The sequence below is a fragment of the Anopheles maculipalpis genome, chromosome 3RL, assembly GCF_943734695.1.
Source record: "Anopheles maculipalpis chromosome 3RL, idAnoMacuDA_375_x, whole genome shotgun sequence".
Classification (NCBI taxonomy): Eukaryota; Metazoa; Arthropoda; class Insecta; order Diptera; family Culicidae; genus Anopheles; species Anopheles maculipalpis.
This window is the reverse complement of record NC_064872.1, coordinates 43,701,923-43,722,523: the sequence shown is the minus strand read 5'-3', so window position 1 is coordinate 43,722,523 and position 20,601 is coordinate 43,701,923. Positions and strand designations below refer to the sequence as shown.

Sequence of the window (20,601 nt, the reverse complement as noted above, 5' to 3'; positions counted from 1 at the left end):
GCTCATGGCCTCGTAAAGTTTTACACTATGCTATGCTATCATATGCGACCTTGAAATCTATGAAGAGATGGTACGTGTTCAGCTGCTTTTCAGCCATCTTCTCCTAGATTTGCCGCATGGTGAAGAGGAAAAACATTTAAGAATATTTTGGTGATTGGAAAATATATGTTTAGGTCATCGACTTAACACAGGGAACAGTCATGAAGTAACACAGAACTCACTTAAAAACTGAATAAATATTAGGTGGTTCAGGACTCTGCCCTGGAGTAAGCCTGCGCTAATAGGGAAAAGATTGGAGAAGGTACAATTAATTTTGACTCAATTTCGACAGTGGGACAGAAACGCACGAAGCCAAAACGTGAAGGAGGAACTGGATTAAAAATCGGTATAGATGATATTGATTTGCGATTCCATTTCGAGTTGTGAGTTTTTGTTTTCTAATGGTGGGTATAGGTACTATGGGTAAATAATACATAATTATGTACCCGTACATCGCACCAGATGAGTAATTAACGTGTCCGACATATCTATCTTTCTAAATATATGCCACGTTCAACATGATACAAGCTACTCTTTATAGTCCCTAACGTAATTTTCTTAAAGTAGTAAATTGTTCATAATTTTTTCATCGATCTTTTGCAGGCGTCTCATGACGATCAGTTTCATTCCTTTCTTTGAATGATTAATCTATAGAAACAGCGAATAGAATTACTTTTTTACCATATTTAGAAGAATTGAACGTAAGGGCGTTCGGGATAATTCTGACAGTCACCTACGGAGAAAGAAAAAACATTTTTATGGCAAAATTAATCATCGAGGAAATTGTTTTTGTTTTAGAAATAGTAGCTTACCATGTATTTTATTCATTTTATTCAAAATATCCGCCCTCGGCTTCTTTTAAGGCCTCCACCCGTGTCCGGAACCGGCAACAAGCCCTGGCGTCAGTTACGCGGGGTATGGTCGCGAAAACGGACCTGAGCTCCGCCTTGGTGTTGCTGGAGGTTCTGTTGGTGTCCCGCGCCCCACACGAAATAATCCATTGTATTAAGATCCGGGGAGCTGGAAGGCCACACATTCGGCGCGGTGAAGTCGTTGAAATTGGCCGCCAACCACTTTATCGTTTTGGAGGCTGTATGGCATGGAGCGGAATCCTGCTGGAACACGTATGATCTGCCGTTGGCCACTCTCGTGATCCAAGGCTTTACAACGGTGTCCAGCATGGAAATGTACCCGTCCGCATTCAGCCTCAGTCCCTGCTCGAAAAAGTGGGGCGGCATCACGTCCCCATCCGGTGGCACGCAGAAAAACACTATCGCCCTTCTGGGGGAACTTGGTTTGCGGCACCCGTGGCACGTCCGCCGGGCAGTAAGCCAGCCACCGGTTGTTCTGGGTGTTAACCGTGTCGGCGGTTGTCGCGTCCGGCGCGGATCATCATGATGCATGTGATCCGCTTCCACAATGTACTCTTTTTTGGCATTTTTTTTATCACGGGATGTTTTCGCTGCTTGTTCCGTACACTTTTAGCTGTCGAATGACGTATTGCTTGTTTTCCTACGTCAACTCCATCACGAGTTATAAACAAAAATGTGACTGTCAAAATTATCCCAAACGCCGCTATATTGCAAGTAAAGCTTTGCTAAATTCTAAATATTTTTTCATTTAATTTAATTTGTACTTGAAGGAGTACGACCAGAAAACCGGAGAACAGCTCAGCTAAACTGGATATTTTGCTAATCTTCACGGGCGGCCCGGTGGTATAAGTGACAGCGGCGCCGGTCTTCAAATGGCAGGACCGGGGTTCAAATCCCATCCGGACAATCCCCCCGTAGTGAGGCCTGACTAACCAACTACGTGGTATCGGCAGTCTAGTAAGCCATTTCGATGGCCGGGGCATGACTTTAGAGGTCGTTAAGCAAAGAAGAAGAAGAAGCTAATGTTCATTAAAAACTTCTGTTTAGTTCTATTTGGGAACAATTTGGTTGTACAATAGATCCATTTTAGGATTTATGTTATTCATGCATGAAAGACCATTCGATGGAGCTTCCTGATGACAACATTCTTTTAAATGCGGGTAATGCAAAATGTTTTCGTCAAAAACCGTACGCCAGAGGATAATCGTACTTGTTAAGCCACACTGCGCGTGTTGGACGTGAGTTGGTGAAAGCAAGACGCTTTTACTCTTTACATCGATAAATTATTAATTATTAATTTATCGATAAGAAAGGATTGTGTCACAAAATCCGAGCGCCCATATTGATCAGCAACCGATCGCTAGGCTTGGTTATAGACATGACTCTGTAGTTTCATGATCAACTCGGCACCAAGTCGCTATAGTGCTCCCTGATTCGATCGCTGATGGAGTATGCGAGCCCAGTGTGGTTGAGTATCTCAAACCGATCCTTGGCGCAGCTCGAATCCATTCAACTGAAAAGGTTAGAACTATTTATAAAGAAAATAATATACTTTATGATCCCCAACACCAGAACTTTTATTTAAATTTTCTACACTTCTTCTCTAGCCAAGCACCGACACCAGAATCCCTTCATCTTTTTTGCCGCCATCGCCCGTTAGCTCCTTCGATCATCCACCTTGTCCTCTCTCGATTCTCAAGATCATGTTTCTCTCACCTTCTCTCCCACTTCACGGTTCAGGTTCTTTAGCCGCCTGTACGGATACGGCCGCCTTTATCAGCTTTCATCGACGGTCTCTATCGTAGCGGCCAAGGTCGCTACACAACGTAGGGCTACTCGCTTTGCTTTGCTCTGCTGGGGCGACATCCTGGACTACATGTCCAGGGGATGTTTGCTTCTCTGGTTACCGCTACTTGATGAACAAAATGGCCAGACGGGCCAGACTTACCTTCATTTTGGGACTCCTCAACGCTTCCATCGATTGTCGAGCGGTCCTCTAATCGGTGAACCTATACGTACCAGCCAGGGTGCTCCGGTCTCAGGCAATACGAAGCCCCGGACACCGCGTTTGGCTTGCGTGACCCACTGACCCGCATGCGTCGTCTCCTCATCTCGGTTGGTGACGCGTTTGATCCGGGAATGCTAGTGTCAGAAGTGATTATGATAGCCCCTAGAGAAAATCTATGCGTTTTGCGTTAAATTGTATGTTAAATTTCTAATCAGTCTGTCGGTTTTATTGAAAAAAATAACTATGCGAAACTATGTCACCACTTAGTATTAATATTTCTTGCAAACCAATCGATGGCCAGTATGACCTAGCAGCCCATCCCGAAAGAGATAAACAAGAAGTCACGAATATACTAAATACGAATTGAAATAGCTGTAGTATAGCAAAAAAAAACTTCAATAGATCAAATGGGAAATTTTAAACCGCACTTGATAGTTGATGAGAAACAGAGTGTTGATAATCAAATTAAAAGCTAGCCGCTTGCATTTGATGCACTTCCAAATCATGCAATCCTTTTATTCAGTGGTTACCTCAATGCACCCGCATTCGTAATCCAATTGAACAAATCAACTCACACCTTTGGGGGACCGACTTCAGTATAAAAACAATCCACGCACCGGAAGAATTCGAACATTTGCGAAGCGTTTCTGTCCGGAACCGGTCCAAATTGTTCCCCGCCCGGAAAGTGAATTTGTTTGTGCTAGAACTAAAGCCAGTGTGCCTGTTTGCCACCAGAAACCGAAACCGAAACCGTGTGCTATCTCAACATCACAGTCTATCAACAGCCGTGGGAAAGCTTACCAAATTGTGCTACGCGTCCAAAACTACATCAGCACCGCGATCTACAGCACATCCGTAAGTCATGTTTCTGGTGAATGAAACCATTGCGGAGGGCGCCATGTTGTTGCCGATGGCGCGCACTGCCGGCGAAATGCCGAACCTGTTGGGATGGAATCTACCGCCCGAGGAGCAGCATCTGGTGCACGATCACTGGAAGGGTTTTCCGGCACCACCGTACTACATGCATCTGATGCTCGCCATGATCTACTTTGTGCTGATGAACACTTCGCTCATCGGCAATGGTATTGTGCTGTGGATTTTTGGCACGTAAGTCTACAGCCTAGTTTCTCTTTCCAGCTATTGAAGATGCTAAGAATCATAACCTTTCCATTCAATCCGATAGCTCGAAATCACTTCGTAACGGTTCGAACATGTTTATCATCAATCTGGCCATCTTCGATCTGCTGATGATGTGCGAAATGCCTATGTTTTTGGTGAACTCGTTCTCGGAGCGATTGGTCGGGTATGGGCTCGGTTGCTCGATATACGCGGCCCTCGGGAGTATGTCCGGTATTGGTGGTGCCATCTCGAATGCCGTGATCGCATTCGATCGCTACCGCACGATCTCCAATCCGCTGGACGGACGGCTCAGTCGCGTACAGGCCGGTCTGCTGATCTGTCTCACCTGGCTGTGGACGATGCCGTTCACGCTGTTGCCTCTGTTCGAGATCTGGGGTCGCTACATCCCGGAAGGATACCTGACGACCTGTTCGTTCGACTATCTGACCGACGATCAGGACACGCGCGTGTTCGTTGGCTGCATCTTCACCTGGGCGTACGTTATTCCGATGATTTTCATTTGCTACTTCTACGCCCGCCTCTTTGGTCACGTGCGTCAGCACGAGCTGATGCTGAAGAATCAGGCCCGCAAGATGAACGTGGAGTCGCTCACGGCCAACCGCAACGACAAGGCACAAGCCGTCGAGATGCGCATTGCCAAGGCCGCCTTCACCATCTTCTTCCTGTTCGTGTGTGCGTGGACACCGTACGCTATCGTTACGATGATTGGCGCGTTCGGTGACAGGTAAGAAATTGGTTCCTGCTGCTAACGATGCCCGGGAAGCGAAAAGATTGATCGTAATTTCCAACGCTACTTGCAGGACGATGCTAACGCCGTTCGTCACGATGGTACCGGCAGTTTGCTGCAAGATTGTGTCCTGTCTCGATCCATGGGTGTACGCGATCAGCCATCCGAAATACCGCCAGGAGCTGGAACGCCGGCTACCGTGGATGGGTATCAAGGAGGCCGATGACAATGTCAGCACGACCGAAAGCAAAGCCACTGTCGTCGCCGACCAAGCCGCCGGTGGAGATAATGCCGCAAACTAAAAGGAATTTTTGATGATTGACCGCTCGAACGTTAAAGGACTTGCTGCAAACGGTATACAATAGAGAAGTAAGTGTCCACCAGTAACCTAAACCTCACTCTAAACAGAGCACGTGTTAAGCAAAGCATATCTGAAAAATGTCACCTTTCGGAAGTTTGTTGTTTGTGGTTGTGAACAGCGGAACGATGATTGAAAGATGGCGAAAAAAATAATAAACTACATTCAATTGAAATGTTTCTTATTGCAATAATTCAAACAAAATAACATAAGGTAACAAAACTACATTTCACATACTCCCTGTTCTTATGCTGTTTCCCGGGCAAATACAGGTAAGTGATGATGATCATATGATCGTCGATTGTGTATCAAAATCTGACGAAATTAACTATTGCACGAACCATACCATTGAACTACATACTACATAACTACATACATCTCTTCCATTGTCGGATTTCTGCTATGCCAATGCCTTATTTTCGGACTGCATCTTGTACAATGTCAATATCCAACATAACATCCATCCACCCTCAATACCCTCAAAACTTGTAACTCAAAATGGAATATTTTCTACCAGTGCTCCTATGTTTGCTTGGGCGTTTCAGAATCGCTCTAGCCAAACCATTCGCCATTTTTTCTGAATAAATCGTAAGTTTCTAACTTCACAGGGCAGCAATGCGATTCGTTGCTGCTCGCCAAGCTTCAGGAGCTTGGTCTTCCGGGACAAATGCTAAACTGGATGCGGTCCTACCTCAACGACCGTTCGTATCGTGTGAAGATGGGGGACCAAACCTCAGCAGTGCCACAAGGGAGCAACCTTGGTTCGCTTCTCTTCGTGATATTCTTGAACGACATCACACGTGCGCTCCCTCCTGAGAGGCACCTGCTTTACGGGGATCAGCTGCATCTCCAGAATGCTCTCGACACTGCCCTGGTCCGTAAAAGCTGCGTCAGAGATCTAGGAGTGCTCCTTGACGATAAGTTGAGCTTCCATGACCAGCTAGAGCGCATCGTCGCTAAGGGCACTCAGCTAGTTGGCATTTTGAAGGAGTTTGCGCGCGATCTTACCGACGCGATTGCCGTTAAGATGCTGTACTGCTCCTTAGTACGGTCTCTGGAGGAGTGCTCATCCGTGGCGTGGTGGCCCATATCGGCATGCTAGTTGGCTCTCCTGGAATCCATGTAGTCCAGCTGGAGTGTCTTGGTGTACTACAATGGACGTAACGCGTTACTTGGCTTGGAGTCGCTAAAACAGCGGAATTGTGACGCACAGAGTATTTTTTTCGCAGGTCTACTTGACAATCGCATCGACTAGCCGGACCGGCTTGATTGCTACATGCTAGATCATGCATGGGAGAACTTTTTTGTGTTATTGATAGAGCGATCGGGCATCGTCTAGTGTTGATTTCGGCATCAGTCATATCTCCTGACCGAGTTGTGTTTTTATCTTGCTATCTTTACATCCCTGCTTTGTCTGTATTTGAAGCAATTATGCTTGTCCTCTGACCTCTGTTTTGAATGGTCAAAGAGATAAAAACATTAAGATACTTTTTTAATGTATTTTGTGACATAACATGAAATAGATTTGCTATTTACCATCGTTTTATCTGTAGTTACCTTAACGTACGGTTTAAGTTCCGCCAATGCTGTTGAGTTGTTTGATGGTTCAAGCATGTCTGTTCATTTCAGCTTATTTTGCATTGGTTTTGTTCTCAACAGCTAACATCCGGAAGTGATTTTCTTTAGAAAAATAAAATATAACAAGGAAACAGGTGACTCTGTATGCACTGTAAACGTCTCATTCTTCGAAACATTCATCAAATTTTCTTGAACAAGAAAAATGAAACCTTCAATTTTTACTCCTTCCTTGCCATTACAACTTCAAGTGATCTTCACCTACAATGTCTAGGATTTTATTTTATTTTAGTATGACGGCTCTACGCCGTATTGTCAACACCGCTTGTGTTGACTACGCTACAAAACAGAATATTTTTTCCTTCCCTTTTTTCAAGGCATTTCTTCCCTGTCGTTTGCCATATCCCGGGTATGCTCGGTTGTGGATGAGTGGTGCTGCTGATGGTGGTGCTGCTGATGGTGGTGATGGCGATGATGTTGATGATGATGATGATATTGGTAAATGATGGTCCGGTACTATTGTTGAGGCTATTGTATCGATGATGATTGATTGTTTAGGATTTCAGGCCATTGTGTTGTGGCCGTTCTATTGCTGACCTTTTTGGCTTGGTCTGGACTGCAATAAACAAACAAATATTGTTCAGACAGCGCAAACATGTATTCGCCGGCGTACAGTGTTCTCCTGTGCAGCTTAGCAATGACATTCCAAGCTCACACTAGTCAACGTCCAATCAAAGGATGATCGACAAGCTCTATCCCGCATCAGCGAAAGCGACTTCACTACTCTTGAGACTGAACCCGCCAAACACCCACAAACCAACGTCAACGCTGTCAAACTCGACGTGTCAAAGCTGGACTGGAGTAGAGAACACTGTACTTTGAACAACGCGTGCCTCCCTTTTACGGCAATATTGGAATCGCCCTCGAGTGCTGTAGCCCCGTCATCAGATCACCCGTGGCACTACAAAAAATACATTTACATAGATAACACAACATTTAACAAAAAAGGAATGGGGGAATACGAATAAGGATTGGAAGGATACTAGGGATGTGGAATCATAGGACAAGACCGTTGTCTCTGGCGAATCGGTGAATGATCCTCATCTAGGGGAAGTCACTGGTAGCCAACACTTCTTTAATTTCTGCACCCTTTCGTCTGCCAATATGCTCGACTGCACTCAACAAGGAGGGTCTTGCGTTTTCAAATTCCACGTAGGACCACAGAAGATGATCCACATCTTGGAATCCATCACCGAATCCAACCACACACTTTTGTCTGAGCCAGAGTTATACGCTGTAGATGAGCATTCAACGCAAAATGATTCGACATCAGTCGAGACATCATTCGTAGGAACGCCCGGTCTACAGAGAGCCCATCGAACCAAGGCCGCAGGGACACTTGCGGAGAGGTCGAGAAGAGAAAACGCCCGAGTTCATCCGCCTCCCACATGCTCTGCCAGCGAGACAGGAAAAGTTGCTGTGGGAAACGAAGGAACTCCTGGGCCGAGATTGAACTGTCGTAAAAAGCGTCTTCTTGGACGCCGAGTCTGCCTTCTCGTTGCCGGGAATTCCACAATGAGAAGGGACCCGAATTATCGAAATCCTAGACGCCTTATCGAAAATTGACCCAAGCAGTTCAATGATTTTGATGGTGAGGAAATCCTGACTCTTAACAGCCTTCGGAGATCGCAATGCTTCAATAACACTAAGGCTATCAGTGAAAATGAAGAACTGGTCCGAAGGTTTCGCTGCTATCATGGATAGTGCGTACAAGATTGCTGCTAGCTCTGCGGTGTAAACACTACATGGCTGCCTCAATTTAAAAAAAGCTTCGGTGGAATCGCTAAACACTTCGAATCCAGTGCCCTCCTCCGAGGATGATCCATCAGTGGCTGGCTTATTTGGTCTAAATGACCATACTTGTTCATAAAATGCCCGGTACTATCCTCGGGCGAAGATCATTCGGTATGGTTTAATTTCCTAGCGCAACGAGGAATAGGGCAACAAAAGCTTCATAAATCTTGAGAATTTTGCTCTTAGAACCAGTCTCTAGATGCGTTTCAAAATTTCCTATTAGCAAGGGATTTGATACTGAACAACGGACTAGAAGGCGAAGCGACAGCATTTCAAAACGTAGTTTTAGCGGCATCACTCCGGTCATCACTTCTAGGGACATGTTGTGTGTGGATTTCATGCTCCCTAGTGCGAGTCTAAGACAGCGGTACTGTAGCCTTTCAAGCTTGAGTATCAACGTATTTGATGCCCAATGGAAGGATATGCTTCCATATTCCAATACGGATAGTACTGTTGTCTTATACAGTCTCAGGAGACTTCTTGACTTGATTTTTTCCATAGATAGTCAATCCTGCGTAAGGAGATATGATCCGGAACGGGATTCGATACCCAGTTATGTTGTGTGAAGATCAGTCGTGATCGACACCTCGCGACAGTCATCGTCGATTGGTATTCTACTTCTTAGTCGAGATCTATTACGGTGAGAATGAGGTGAGAGAAAGTTTAAAAACTTAAATGTCGATGACACAATGTACCGTAATGTTTAACAGCAAATATAAAAGTGTTTCCCTTTACCTCAGTTCTCAATCAGATTAGAACGGTTTCTTTTTTTAAACACACACCTTACTCTGCTCTGCCTGTTTTGTACCCTCAACCCCTGGAGCATAAGGGAATTTTCACAACCGCATGATTTGATCGGTTGTTCAGTTCTATCTATGGAATCGTGAACCGCCTCGATGAACAAGAGAGCAAAAAGATCAGATACACTCTGATTGAAAAGAACTAAATTACTCATATTGTAACCGATCCTTGGTGAGATTCTGGAGTTACAACCAAACTAGTTACTTCATAAATAATATTGAAGCTTCAATCTATCAATAATTATCCTTTTTATCCATCAAACAACTTTACCCTTAATTTAAACTGTTACGATTTGACCTTTCAAATTGTTTTCCTGTACGAACTGAATGTTTCAACGTTACTGTCATTTTTCGCTCTATTTATAAATAACTTTCAAGCACCGTAATAGACCGTATCCTTTCAATTTACCTTTACCGGCAGCACCGTATCTCAAACGAACCGATTCATCTTCAAAAAGGCAAACCATCAATACACGGCCTCCGGTACGGAAGAAACGGTTTCAAACGATTGACTAGCCCAACTCTCGCTGTATGTTAACATTCCTCATACACACAGCCTCCGGCAAAGGCAATTGAAACGTTGAGTGCGTATTAATTAGTGTCGATTCAAAGGGCCCATGCTCAACACCAACCAACGCTGCCACGGTCGCCCCGGCGTCTCAACGGCGTACAATCTGCAAATGAACAAACGCTAATGAAGGCTGGTAGCAGCGGCTCGTTTACTACCAGCAGATTGTAGCCACATTTTAAGCTCAAGTTTCTTTCGGCGTATCACGAAAGAAGTGGCACGCACTGCTCGATTGTTAGACGGGATCTATTTATTTAGATTGATTAAAACTCATTATTTATTCATTCATTAGCTATTTACTGAGCGCCCGTCAAACCGGTTCGCGAAAGCGTACTTGCATTTGCGTTCCATTTTAACGCTATTTTCTGGTGTTTTGTTTTACTTTTTATTAAGTGACATTTTTTTTACCAAAAACCATACCCTTTAACAAACTTAAACGTGAAAGGAGTTTGTCATTTTTATGAGTTTAATATTTTACCTACATAAATCAACCTCTACCTCTCTGCTTCAGTTCCCAAAAGTGTCGATGCATGCTGGTTTAATCTGTTATCAATTATCGTTGTTTTCACATGAGTGGCTGCCTTTCTAGGAAACATTTTAAATTGTTCACACCTTATTACCCTACCAGCAATCGAACAATAGTAACTGCACCACAACAACCAATTCCATGAAATCAATTATCGACTTTGCATACTGCTCGTAGGTTAAATAATTAGTGTAAGCCTACGCACGTCACATCCTTCAACGGAATGCTTCAAAAGATTTACATCCCCAGCGAAATCGCCGAATCGCTGCATTAACCGTCGCCCTTCGTGTGAATACAGATTAATTGTTCACATTTTTAAACAGGCAGATGCCAACCTATTAGTGGATTTGCCGGTGTCACTTTACGATCGAAACGGCTGCAATGCGCCTTTTCGAGTACACGTCCCATTTCCCGAGACACGTCGCTTTACGGTGTCATTTTATTGCGCAAAGCCAAAGTGCCAAGCCGTGTGGCCGTGTGAAGGAACGATAGGGCGAGCGTGTTTCGTTGGATGGTGCGAGTGGTTTTCGCAATAAGTATAAATCAATTAAAAAACGAATAACAATCAATGTTTCTATCTTTGCAGGTATACAAATGAATATTGCTCGTAGAACATCCGGATTAAATGTCATTTGGGTTTAAGCAATGGGCACTTTTAACAGTTGCGCTATGTATAAACACACAAATGCATGTCTTATCACTTGCTTGTATCTGATGCTAGAAATGTTTTTTTTTTTATTCATAAAGGACGGCCAGGCCGTATTGCTTATACTAGAAATGTTAGACTTGAAACAATGAAGTGTGGTGGAGTAGCAAAAATTGAACTATTAACCGCGATGAAAACGGAACTATCTGGGTGCTGCTTTTTTATTATATTTACTCCATTTTTCCAAGCGGTCTAAAGATGATAATCTTTCCTGCTGAAACGTCGGAGAAGTTGAGGACTTAGCCTTGGTCTCGATGCTCATCGGCGGAACAAGTTGTCCAGGCGGCTTTGGATATTCAGAAGGAATATCCCTTAGAGGGATGTTGAAGGTTTGAGGCTTTACCTTGGGTAGGGGGACACTCAAACCTCTAGAAAGAATTGAAAGCAAAGTTCAGCTTCTTGCACATTTTTTCTAGACAGCTCCTCGGTGATTGAGAAGACAACTTTATTTATACCCATTTTTTTCGATAGTTTTTGCTCGCTTTTTGTTACCGAAAAATTGATCGCAGACTCTTCATGTGTGAATTGCTGGTCCAGCGGCACAACAGAAAGGGGTTCCTGCACAGAATCGTGACGAGAGACGAGAAGTGGATTTTGTTCAGCAATCCTAAGCGCAAAAAATCATAGGGATTCCCCGGTCATACCCTAATATCATCAGCTCGGCCGAAGATGTTATTATTCGAGGATGTTATAGCAATAGCTCGAAAGTTATGCTGAGTTTTTGGTGGGACCAGCTAGGCGTCATCTACTACGAACGTCTGAAACCGGGAGAAACAATCACTAGTGAACGCTACCGGAAACAATTGATGAGTTTAAGCCGAGCACTGCGACCAGAATACTCATCACACCACGACAAAGTTATTCTGCTGCATGAAATGCTCGACCACATGTTGCGCAACCTCTGAAAAACTACCTGAATAACCTCAAATGGGCTGTTTTACCGCACTCGCCGTATTCACCGGATCTGCCACCATCGGATTTCCATCTGTTCCGATCCATGGCACAAGGATTGGCTGACCAGCAGTTCTCCTCCAATGAGCAGATCCAGAATTGGTTGGATACCTGGATTGCGTCCAAAAACGTATCAGTTTTCCGAAAAGGACTCCGCCGTTTAATCGAAAGGAAGAAAGAAATAAATACATGATAATGGCCAATACTTTGATTGACCCAATCAACAAATACAAATAAAATGATAGCACTTTTATAGCCTTTGACAATACGACATCTTACCGTCATAATTAACTAAAAATAAATACTTTTACAGATTTTTTGTATGACTGCGGAAAAACTCGTCCGTTCATCGATGTACTAAGAAGTGTGTTTTCAATTTATCCGTGATTGTTATAAATTGAATATATGATAGGTTTTTCAACACCTTATTTTCCATTATCTAACCTTGAACACAAAGAAGGCAAAACATAAATATTTGATGAGATAAAAAGCAAATAATTCAGCGGTAAATATGCAAGCTAATTCATTAAAATAATTTTTAAATATTAACACAGAAGAACGAACTTCTTGGTAAACAGCAGTTGTTCGGTGCTGATGTGCAACGATCATTCGGGCCAACAAGGATGATCGAGAAGAAGGATATGTGACGTTAGGAGAGGTAGCAAATACCGAGCGAATAAAGAGCAGCAAATGTTTAATCATTCTCCAAAGAAGGTTCAAGAATCTGTTTTAAAGTAGTTCGTTGCTACTCGTGTTTGATCAGAACTATTAGGAACTATGAGGTGAAATTTCAGAAAAGTGAACTAGTGTGATATTAATCATCATCATCATCATGTTGGTCTCCTTTGTTAAAGAGCACTCGCTCTTTAGAAGGTCGCTGACGAATACCTTCTTGGCGGGGCATGAGTCTGGCATCCTCATAACAATCCCCATCCATCGTATCCTGGCGGTCTTTGCTACCTTCCGGATGTCCGGTTCTCCGTATAGCTCAGCAAGCTCGAGGTTCATCCTTCTTCTCCACACTCCATGCTCGAACACACCGCCAAAGATGGTCCAGGGGATACGACGCTCAAACAACGCCAAGGGCGTTTGCATCCTCCGCTCCGATGGTCCAAGACTCGTGGCCATATAGGACCACCGGGTGAATCAGTGTGCGATATGTCTCGCATTTCGTGTGGTCTCGAAGCCTTCTCGATCTCAGCAGGCTCTGAAGATCGTAGTAGGCACGATTCCCCTGCACAATGCGTCTCCGGAGTTCGCTGCTGACATCGTTATCCGAAGTTACGACAGTCCCAAGATAGCAGAACTCCTCTACTACCTCGAGATCGTCGCCGTCAACTGATACTCTACTTCCGAGTCGGGCTCTATTACGATCAGAGCCTCCGGCAAGCAGGTATTTCGTCTTCGTCGTATTGATCATCAATCCAATTCTTGCTGCTTCACGTTTCAGTCGGGTGTACGCCTCACACACCCTCGCTGTCGTCTTGCCAACGATGTCAATGTCATCCGCGAAACCAAGAAATTGAAGAGACCCTTTAGAGAATCGTGCCACGGATGTCTAGCCCCGCGCTTCGTATGACACCTTCCAAGACCATATTGAACAGTAGACAGGATAGTCCGTCCCCTTGCCTCAGACCCCTGTGAGATTCAATATGAGTGTGATATTAAATGGCGAACCAATCCAGCAACACCAATCTTCAATTTAAAAACGTTCAAGTTTTTAATTGCAGACATTTTAACTTGAATCAATAATCCTGCTTATTATCCTGCTCACTACAGCAGGATAATAAGGACTGACAATCCCACTACGTGGTACAAGCTAGTCTACTAAGCCAATCCGGCGTGGCCTAGTTAAATTCGGTTCTTTAACAAGGAACTTAAATGTGTTTCATCAATGTTTCAAATTTTCATCTTCGTATGGAAAACGAAAGAATTAATAACTTCATCCCGTTCATCCCGGGTTTCGATCCTTCGAACAATCGTTCGAACTACTAACTCAAACACCTTTCAGCAATTAGCAGAACGAAGCACATTAAAATACACAATTGTTAACCTCTTCTCTTCAATCTCAGAGATATCATAGACTGAAAGAGTATCAACGTAGAAATGAATTTTTGATCTGCCGAACTAGAAAAATACTCAAGCAAATGTGCTAATTTTTGCCAAAATCATAAACTTCTTTCACCATATTCCACCACATCCACTATTCACCCTTTCTTTTGTGAGAATTTTTAATTAAACCTATTCAAAAAGCTGCAGAATCAATTGCGCAGTACTCACTCACCCTGCCCATCACAAAGCGTCCGAGAGTACTGCGGTTTCCGTTCTGTTCGATTTGTTGTTCAATCACGAATTTCATATTTCATCGTCTTCATGAACCGTCCGTTGTGCCGTCTTTTGGCTATTTCCTGCATTCGAATAGAAGTTTGTTTGGCAAATTAAATTTCCTACCTAATGAAATAAAACTTACCCGCAGCGGGCGGAAATAGTGGTGGCCCACCACCATCAAGCCAATCAAAACCGACCAATTTCCGCTACACGCAAATCGACCGGTAGCCGAACGGTTGTCGGTAGCAAATCTTGCAAGAATAATCATAGCGCCCGAACACAACGGGTGGACGGGATTTTATAGACAAACTTCATTGATTTCAACGACATGATCGTAAAATCGGGTAGGATCATCATCATCATCATCACGGTCCGCTGGCCGGTCGGTGTCATGCGCCATCTTTTTGTGTTGTCATCATCATCTTCTGGTCGACCAAGCGAGTTGTCGCAATCAATGGCCACTTTAATGTTCACCGTTCCTTTCCAGCAAGGAAGGTAAGCAGGGAAAAATCGTTTCTAAACCGGCACCATCATAATGGCCACGACAGGATTGACCATTTCTTTGCCCATTAAGAACTAGGTCCGATCCCTCGGTGTGCGTACGCAGCGAAACAAGCGTCCGTTTTCGAGGCAATTATCCGTTAAATATTCAATTTGAAGCGCGGGTGCCAGCTGGCGATGAAATTAGATTGTCTTTTAGTGGAAGAATGGTAGAAGGTTTTGCTTGCTATTTTGATTCTTTTAAGTGCCACTTTTGCGACAAACGCTTCCCATTGGACAATCGAATTGAAATTGCATCCATTACATTTCGATCCATTTGCCGCACAGCATCGATAAAACGGTTGTAAAAGTAATACACCGCATGTGTTGGTTGACTTCTGGGAAAATCAAACAGAAGGAACAACAATCGATACAAACTGCATTTGACATGCTCACGTTGTGCATCTTATATTAGAGTAGAGATTGTAACCTACGCTATGCAGTACAATACAGAAAACCCGCACGCAGATTGTTACTACACAGGAAGAGAATTTGAAGAGTTAGAATTACCAACGTTCCCAAGCAATGTTTTGAAAACATGTTAGAAAGAGGACACTTCAGCAATTAACTGTGACAGAACGTCAATTTTCAAGCTATTGGACAGCCATAAATTACAATCACTAAATGGAAAGCAAGATCAGCCAAACAACCCAAGCTGAACTCCGACCCAGTTCAAGAATGAGTTGTAGGCGCAAGCCATATGTATGGAAGGCAAAACATAAATGAAATTGCGCATGTGACGCGATGGAATCCGGCCATCCGGAAAACCCAAGCAAAGCCAAAAGCACACCCTTTTGACTTATTTGACTACCGGAAAAATACCACCAACAACAACAGATGAAATAGGTGAGAATGATTATAGGAAGCAGGAAGGAAAACTAAACCTCTCCATGGAACGCCGATGCAGGGATGAGTATAAAATAAAGAATTTAACGACAGGGCAGAGGACCATTAAGCTTGAGAAGTGCATCGGGAGCAGTCAGAAGACAGATGCCAGAACAGCGTAACTGGTTGTCTCGTAAGACTGAAAACAGAACTGTGTAATGTTTTATTTCGTCGATCCACCCAAGTCCACTTCCATCCGAATCGACTTCTCCGCAACGTAGTAAAGGTATGCTCGCGCTCAAGGTAACCGCGATCGTATCACATCATGTTTGGGATACACTTTGTAGAGTTATACCGACAATACTGAAGGCTTGATAACACGTAGTATTCAGATGAGCCATACCCGCTTGACGTCTGATCCTGCCGTCCAACCGTTTCTTAAATATTCCAACAAGATTCATTTTCAAAAACAATATTTTTAATCTTCTTGTCTTAACGACCTGCTAAGGTCACGCCGGCCATAGTATGTCTTACTAGATTTGCTTGTACCATTAAAATCGTCTTCGACGATCGTTCCAACGCACTGGCGATGTGGCTGCCAAGAGGCTTGCTTCAATAATGGTACTGCAGATATCTGCACGAATGGAATTGATCCGAAATGAAAATTTCAGTCGTTCCCTTCAGAACATGGAGGTCAGATCACCAGCCTTCTGGAAAGTGAAAAGGATACACAAACAGAAGCCAAAGCCAGTCGCCCCTCTGACCTCAATTGGACAAATCTGTGTTACTCCTGCAGATAAAAGCAATGCTCTTGGTAGCCTATTCGCTAACGCGCACTTGATTGGCGTCAATAGGACAAGTCGCAATGATCCAATAGTGGCAGCCAGTTTGTCACGATTTTTCAGTTCCAATGGAGGAAAAGATCACCATAAATGAAGTTCGAATGTCCATTAACCATCTAAAAAATACGAAGGCTCCCGGGTTCGATGGGATCTTCAACATACTGATCAAGCATCTACAGGCCAAGGCACTCTGTCTATTAACAAATCTATTTAACAGATGTTTTGTTTTAGGCTACTTTCCCAACTCATGGAAATGTGCCAGGGTTGTGCCTGTCCTCAAACCCGGGAAAGATCCCACGCTCCCGATAAGCTATCGCCATATTAGGTTGCTCCCCTCTCTGGGCAAACTCTTTGCGAAATTAATTCTAACTTGTCTACAAAACTGGGTGACAGAACTCAATATCCTACGACCTGAAAAATTCTAACTAACTTCTAAGCCTTAGAAGTTGTGTCGAGCAAAACAAGATGGAATCAAAGTCCAGTGCTATTGTTTTGCTAGATGTTGAAAAGGCTTTCGACACTGATCGACACGACACGATGGACTCCTATATAAGATGGCGGAATACAATTTCCCAACTTACATACATTGTGTAGCCCGGAGAGGCAGACAATTTGAATTAAAATAAATTAATAAATAAATAAATGAAATACCAGCAAATCTAGCAAACCATTAGAAGGCCACCATGACCTAGATGGTCCCTAAGCCAAGACGAAGAAGATTCCGCTAACGGGGGAAATATGAAGTTAAACAATTCCGGATATGGACAGAAACTCTGCGTGAGAAACAACCGTGTACTGTGTGCGAGGAAAGCATAGCGAAAAATGAAGATAATCTCCTTGAGCGAGCGACCGATTTAATATATTTTTTATTAACAAATTTGGTATACATCCTTATAAGGCTCCAAAATGGGATCGGTGATCCTCTACTTCAAGCATCGGTCTTGCTCGGGGCGATCTCGGCGGGATCTCGTATAGGCTAAGGCCAGATAGCAGCCCCGGTGGTTCGGTCCGGTTGTCCAGGAGTCCTGTTACAAACAGCTTCTGAGCATTACAACATCGCTGGCCCAGAGACTCGACGTCTTAGCAGCGCACAGCATGCAACGTCCATTTTTTGATATCGTTCAAGTCCTTCGGAATGGTAATCGAGTTGAACGGAACTTTCTGCCTATCTAATTTTTTAGAAAAAAAAATGCTACTTGTCCAACCCTATCAACCACGAAGGTCTCCGCACCTGAAATCATTCTACTAAAGTAGGAACTAGTTCTGGTTATTTCAGGAAAAAGCCTAACGTCCGAAGTTTCAGAATCCTCTTCAAATGATTCTTTCATTTCGCTACGTAAATATGAGTGTTCGTGTTGTTATGTTATTACTGCCACTGGTCACTGTTTCTTATTTCAAATATAAATTCAATCATTTTCACCAAATCCTGTTCAACTATTGTTAAATCAATTTTAGTGAGTGAATTCTTTCAACCGTTTATACAACATTAAAAAAAAACAATCATAATCCCTACCTTTTACAATAGCAAAAATCGGGGAAACCCCAAAAAAGGTTCCGTTGGATATTCTGCCGCCCAATGCGCTACCTTGCTTACCGTTGGCGGCACATTCGACAATCGACAACAACGCTAGAAGCAAACCGGCTTATATCGATCTCTGCAAACGGTCAAAACGCTTGAAATTAATCCCTTAATCCTTGACCCAGGCCGCATTGTCAAATACAATACTGCTCGCTCCAACCTGAAGAAGACCATTCCAAAAAGGGGAATAAAATTCCTTTAACGATTCCTAAAACGCATACATTGCCATTGTGTTGTTTTTTTTTTTTGTTTTTTTTTTTTTCACCAAAGCCCGCGCTCATAAACTTACGAATCTGTCCTGTAAACGGGGGAACGCGATTTGATTTTTCCTATCCTGCCGTGCCAGTGTTTACCGACCGATGCCAGTAATTAACACCGGAAATATTCGCTTACCGCTTAGCTATGTTCCCCGATGCTTGGTGCCCAGATATTGTGCATATTTACAAAGAGGGGTTTTGTTCACAACATTGCACGAAACAAACATAATCTTCGTATCGAAAACTCAACCGAACCAAACGGGAGACTCGGAATGGTTCGTGAAGCTGTTAATTATCGCCCCTGAATGCCACGGTGTTTTGGACGGCACTGTGTTGGACGAATTTGCATTCGGCATGCCCACCGCTTCCATCGTGGTGATGTAATTAATTGCCCTCGGTATCTGCAATTCAAAGAAACCCGTTTCATTTAACGCTCCATTCCGCTTACAATAGGTATTCATAATCTTCTTTGCTCGTATTTCACTGCGGTTAGCATGAATTTTTGTTCGCTCCGATCCGTCCGGATCGTGCCGTGGTTAGCAATTTTGCAATCAAATTGCTACTATTTTCAACTATTTTTAACATCGTTAAACGATCAATATATTAATCATTCTCTAAAGCGATGTATTCAACGCAATTTTTAAGAATAGCGATTCAAATTTTTGACTTTTGTCTTATTATTGTGCTTCGAATCAATATCCTTACCATTTGACTTATTTTTCCGCCAAAAAAAAAAAACAAAAATACAAGACATTCGTCACGTTGAGCTGACACATGTTGTGGCACGGTTTTTGCTCAGGTTTTTGAACGTTCGCACACCGATATTAACAATAAATAACATAACATAAGATAACATAAAATAATTCTTTTTAAAATACACCCCAACAATCGCGGTCCTTCAAATAGTATCTATCATACGATAAAATCACCACCAACCGAGCAACGTTGCTACACCGGCATAAAATAACTCCCATCGTTGTCCATTGGTGGCGTTCTCTTCTTTTGCAATGAACGAGGAAGTAGTATGTAGCTGTTTTTATCTCCATTTTCACAAAACCGTTGTTATCGGCGTAAGGTCAGCGATGGTAAATAAATTTAATTTCCTGTCGGTAACAAGAACGCCTCAATGTTCCAGCAATATTTGCTATGTAATGAAATATGGAACAGCTGGGAGGCTTCCTCTAACGAAACGTTTTACCAGCTCAATCCTACCGATGACCTGCGGTGCTTGAAACGGTGCTGCATTCAGCTACTTTTTTTTGTATGGTTTTAATAACGTCATTTAATAAGTTTGTTTGCGAGATTTCAAAGCTAACCATTCGGTCTAGTTATTTGTGATACTTATTATGAAAAGATGTAAAATTGCCTTGGAGCATACAGAAGCAAATTGCTTGCAATCGTAAATTGCTATGTTCTCGCTGATTATACGCATGCCTCTTCAAGTTAATTAAACACTTTTATATAACATGCCCACTTAACAAAAGCTAAGTTTCTAGCTACAACACGACATCCATTTTATTTGTGTATCAATTTAACTCGATTGCAACCGCTGGACGAACTATTGAAATCCTCGCACGTAATCATTCGACACATCTCACGACGTCACGATTAGGAACGTCGGTTGCAGACGGCTCCAACCACATGACACACATACATACGGCTCAATAGCTTGCGATTTGATCTTCCACCGAGGACGGCAACCCCACCGACATTATCTCGACCCCATGAAAGTGTTCACGTCAATGGATTCTGTCAAACGATGGACTTAAACGATAGTATCCGATGGCCAAGATTTCAACTGTCACTAGTGTAAGCGAAAAGTATAAGCTTTGATAACCATGAATCGATATCTAACTGCCATTGGCAGAACATTCACTATTAGTTCTCTCATTGGATTAGATCGAGGAGTATGGTTTTGTTTTTCGGCTGACCATTGAAGCTGTGATGGCAACATGTCTGTACAAATCCTGCACAGTGACTGATGCATTCGAGGGCACTATTCTTTTAATTATGTACCACCGTAGTAGCGTTCCATCGTTACAACTCCAAACACATGCAATTGCTCATTAGGTATTGGTAAACGTGCTGTGGGTAAAAGCAAACTAT

The 20,601-nt window shown here is 43.2% G+C and overlaps 2 protein-coding genes across 2 annotated transcripts in view; one reads left to right on the top strand and one right to left on the bottom strand.

Moving 5' to 3' along the window:
- Window positions 1-20,601, bottom strand: part of LOC126564210 (ubiquitin carboxyl-terminal hydrolase 35) — a 164,650-nt gene that overhangs the window by 63,856 nt on the left and 80,193 nt on the right. The gene's annotated exons all lie outside the window — the stretch shown is intronic.
- Window positions 3,764-5,100, top strand: LOC126564849 (opsin-3). Its single transcript, XM_050221970.1, has 3 exons — window positions 3,764-4,026; window positions 4,103-4,783; window positions 4,860-5,100. The coding sequence occupies exons 1-3, from the start codon at window positions 3,782-3,784 to the stop codon at window positions 5,086-5,088; spliced, it is 1,155 nt and encodes a 384-aa protein (XP_050077927.1). The 5' UTR covers window positions 3,764-3,781; the 3' UTR covers window positions 5,089-5,100.

Bases quoted from the DNA above. Each gene is read 5' to 3' on its own strand.
- LOC126564849 (XM_050221970.1), top strand. From the start codon at position 3,782: ATGTTTCTGGTGAATGAAACCATTGCGGAGGGCGCCATGTTGTTGCCG. The intron at 4,027-4,102 runs GTAAGTCTACAG...TCAATCCGATAG, and splicing joins GTGCTGTGGATTTTTGGCAC to CTCGAAATCACTTCGTAACG. The intron at 4,784-4,859 runs GTAAGAAATTGG...CGCTACTTGCAG, and splicing joins ATTGGCGCGTTCGGTGACAG to GACGATGCTAACGCCGTTCG.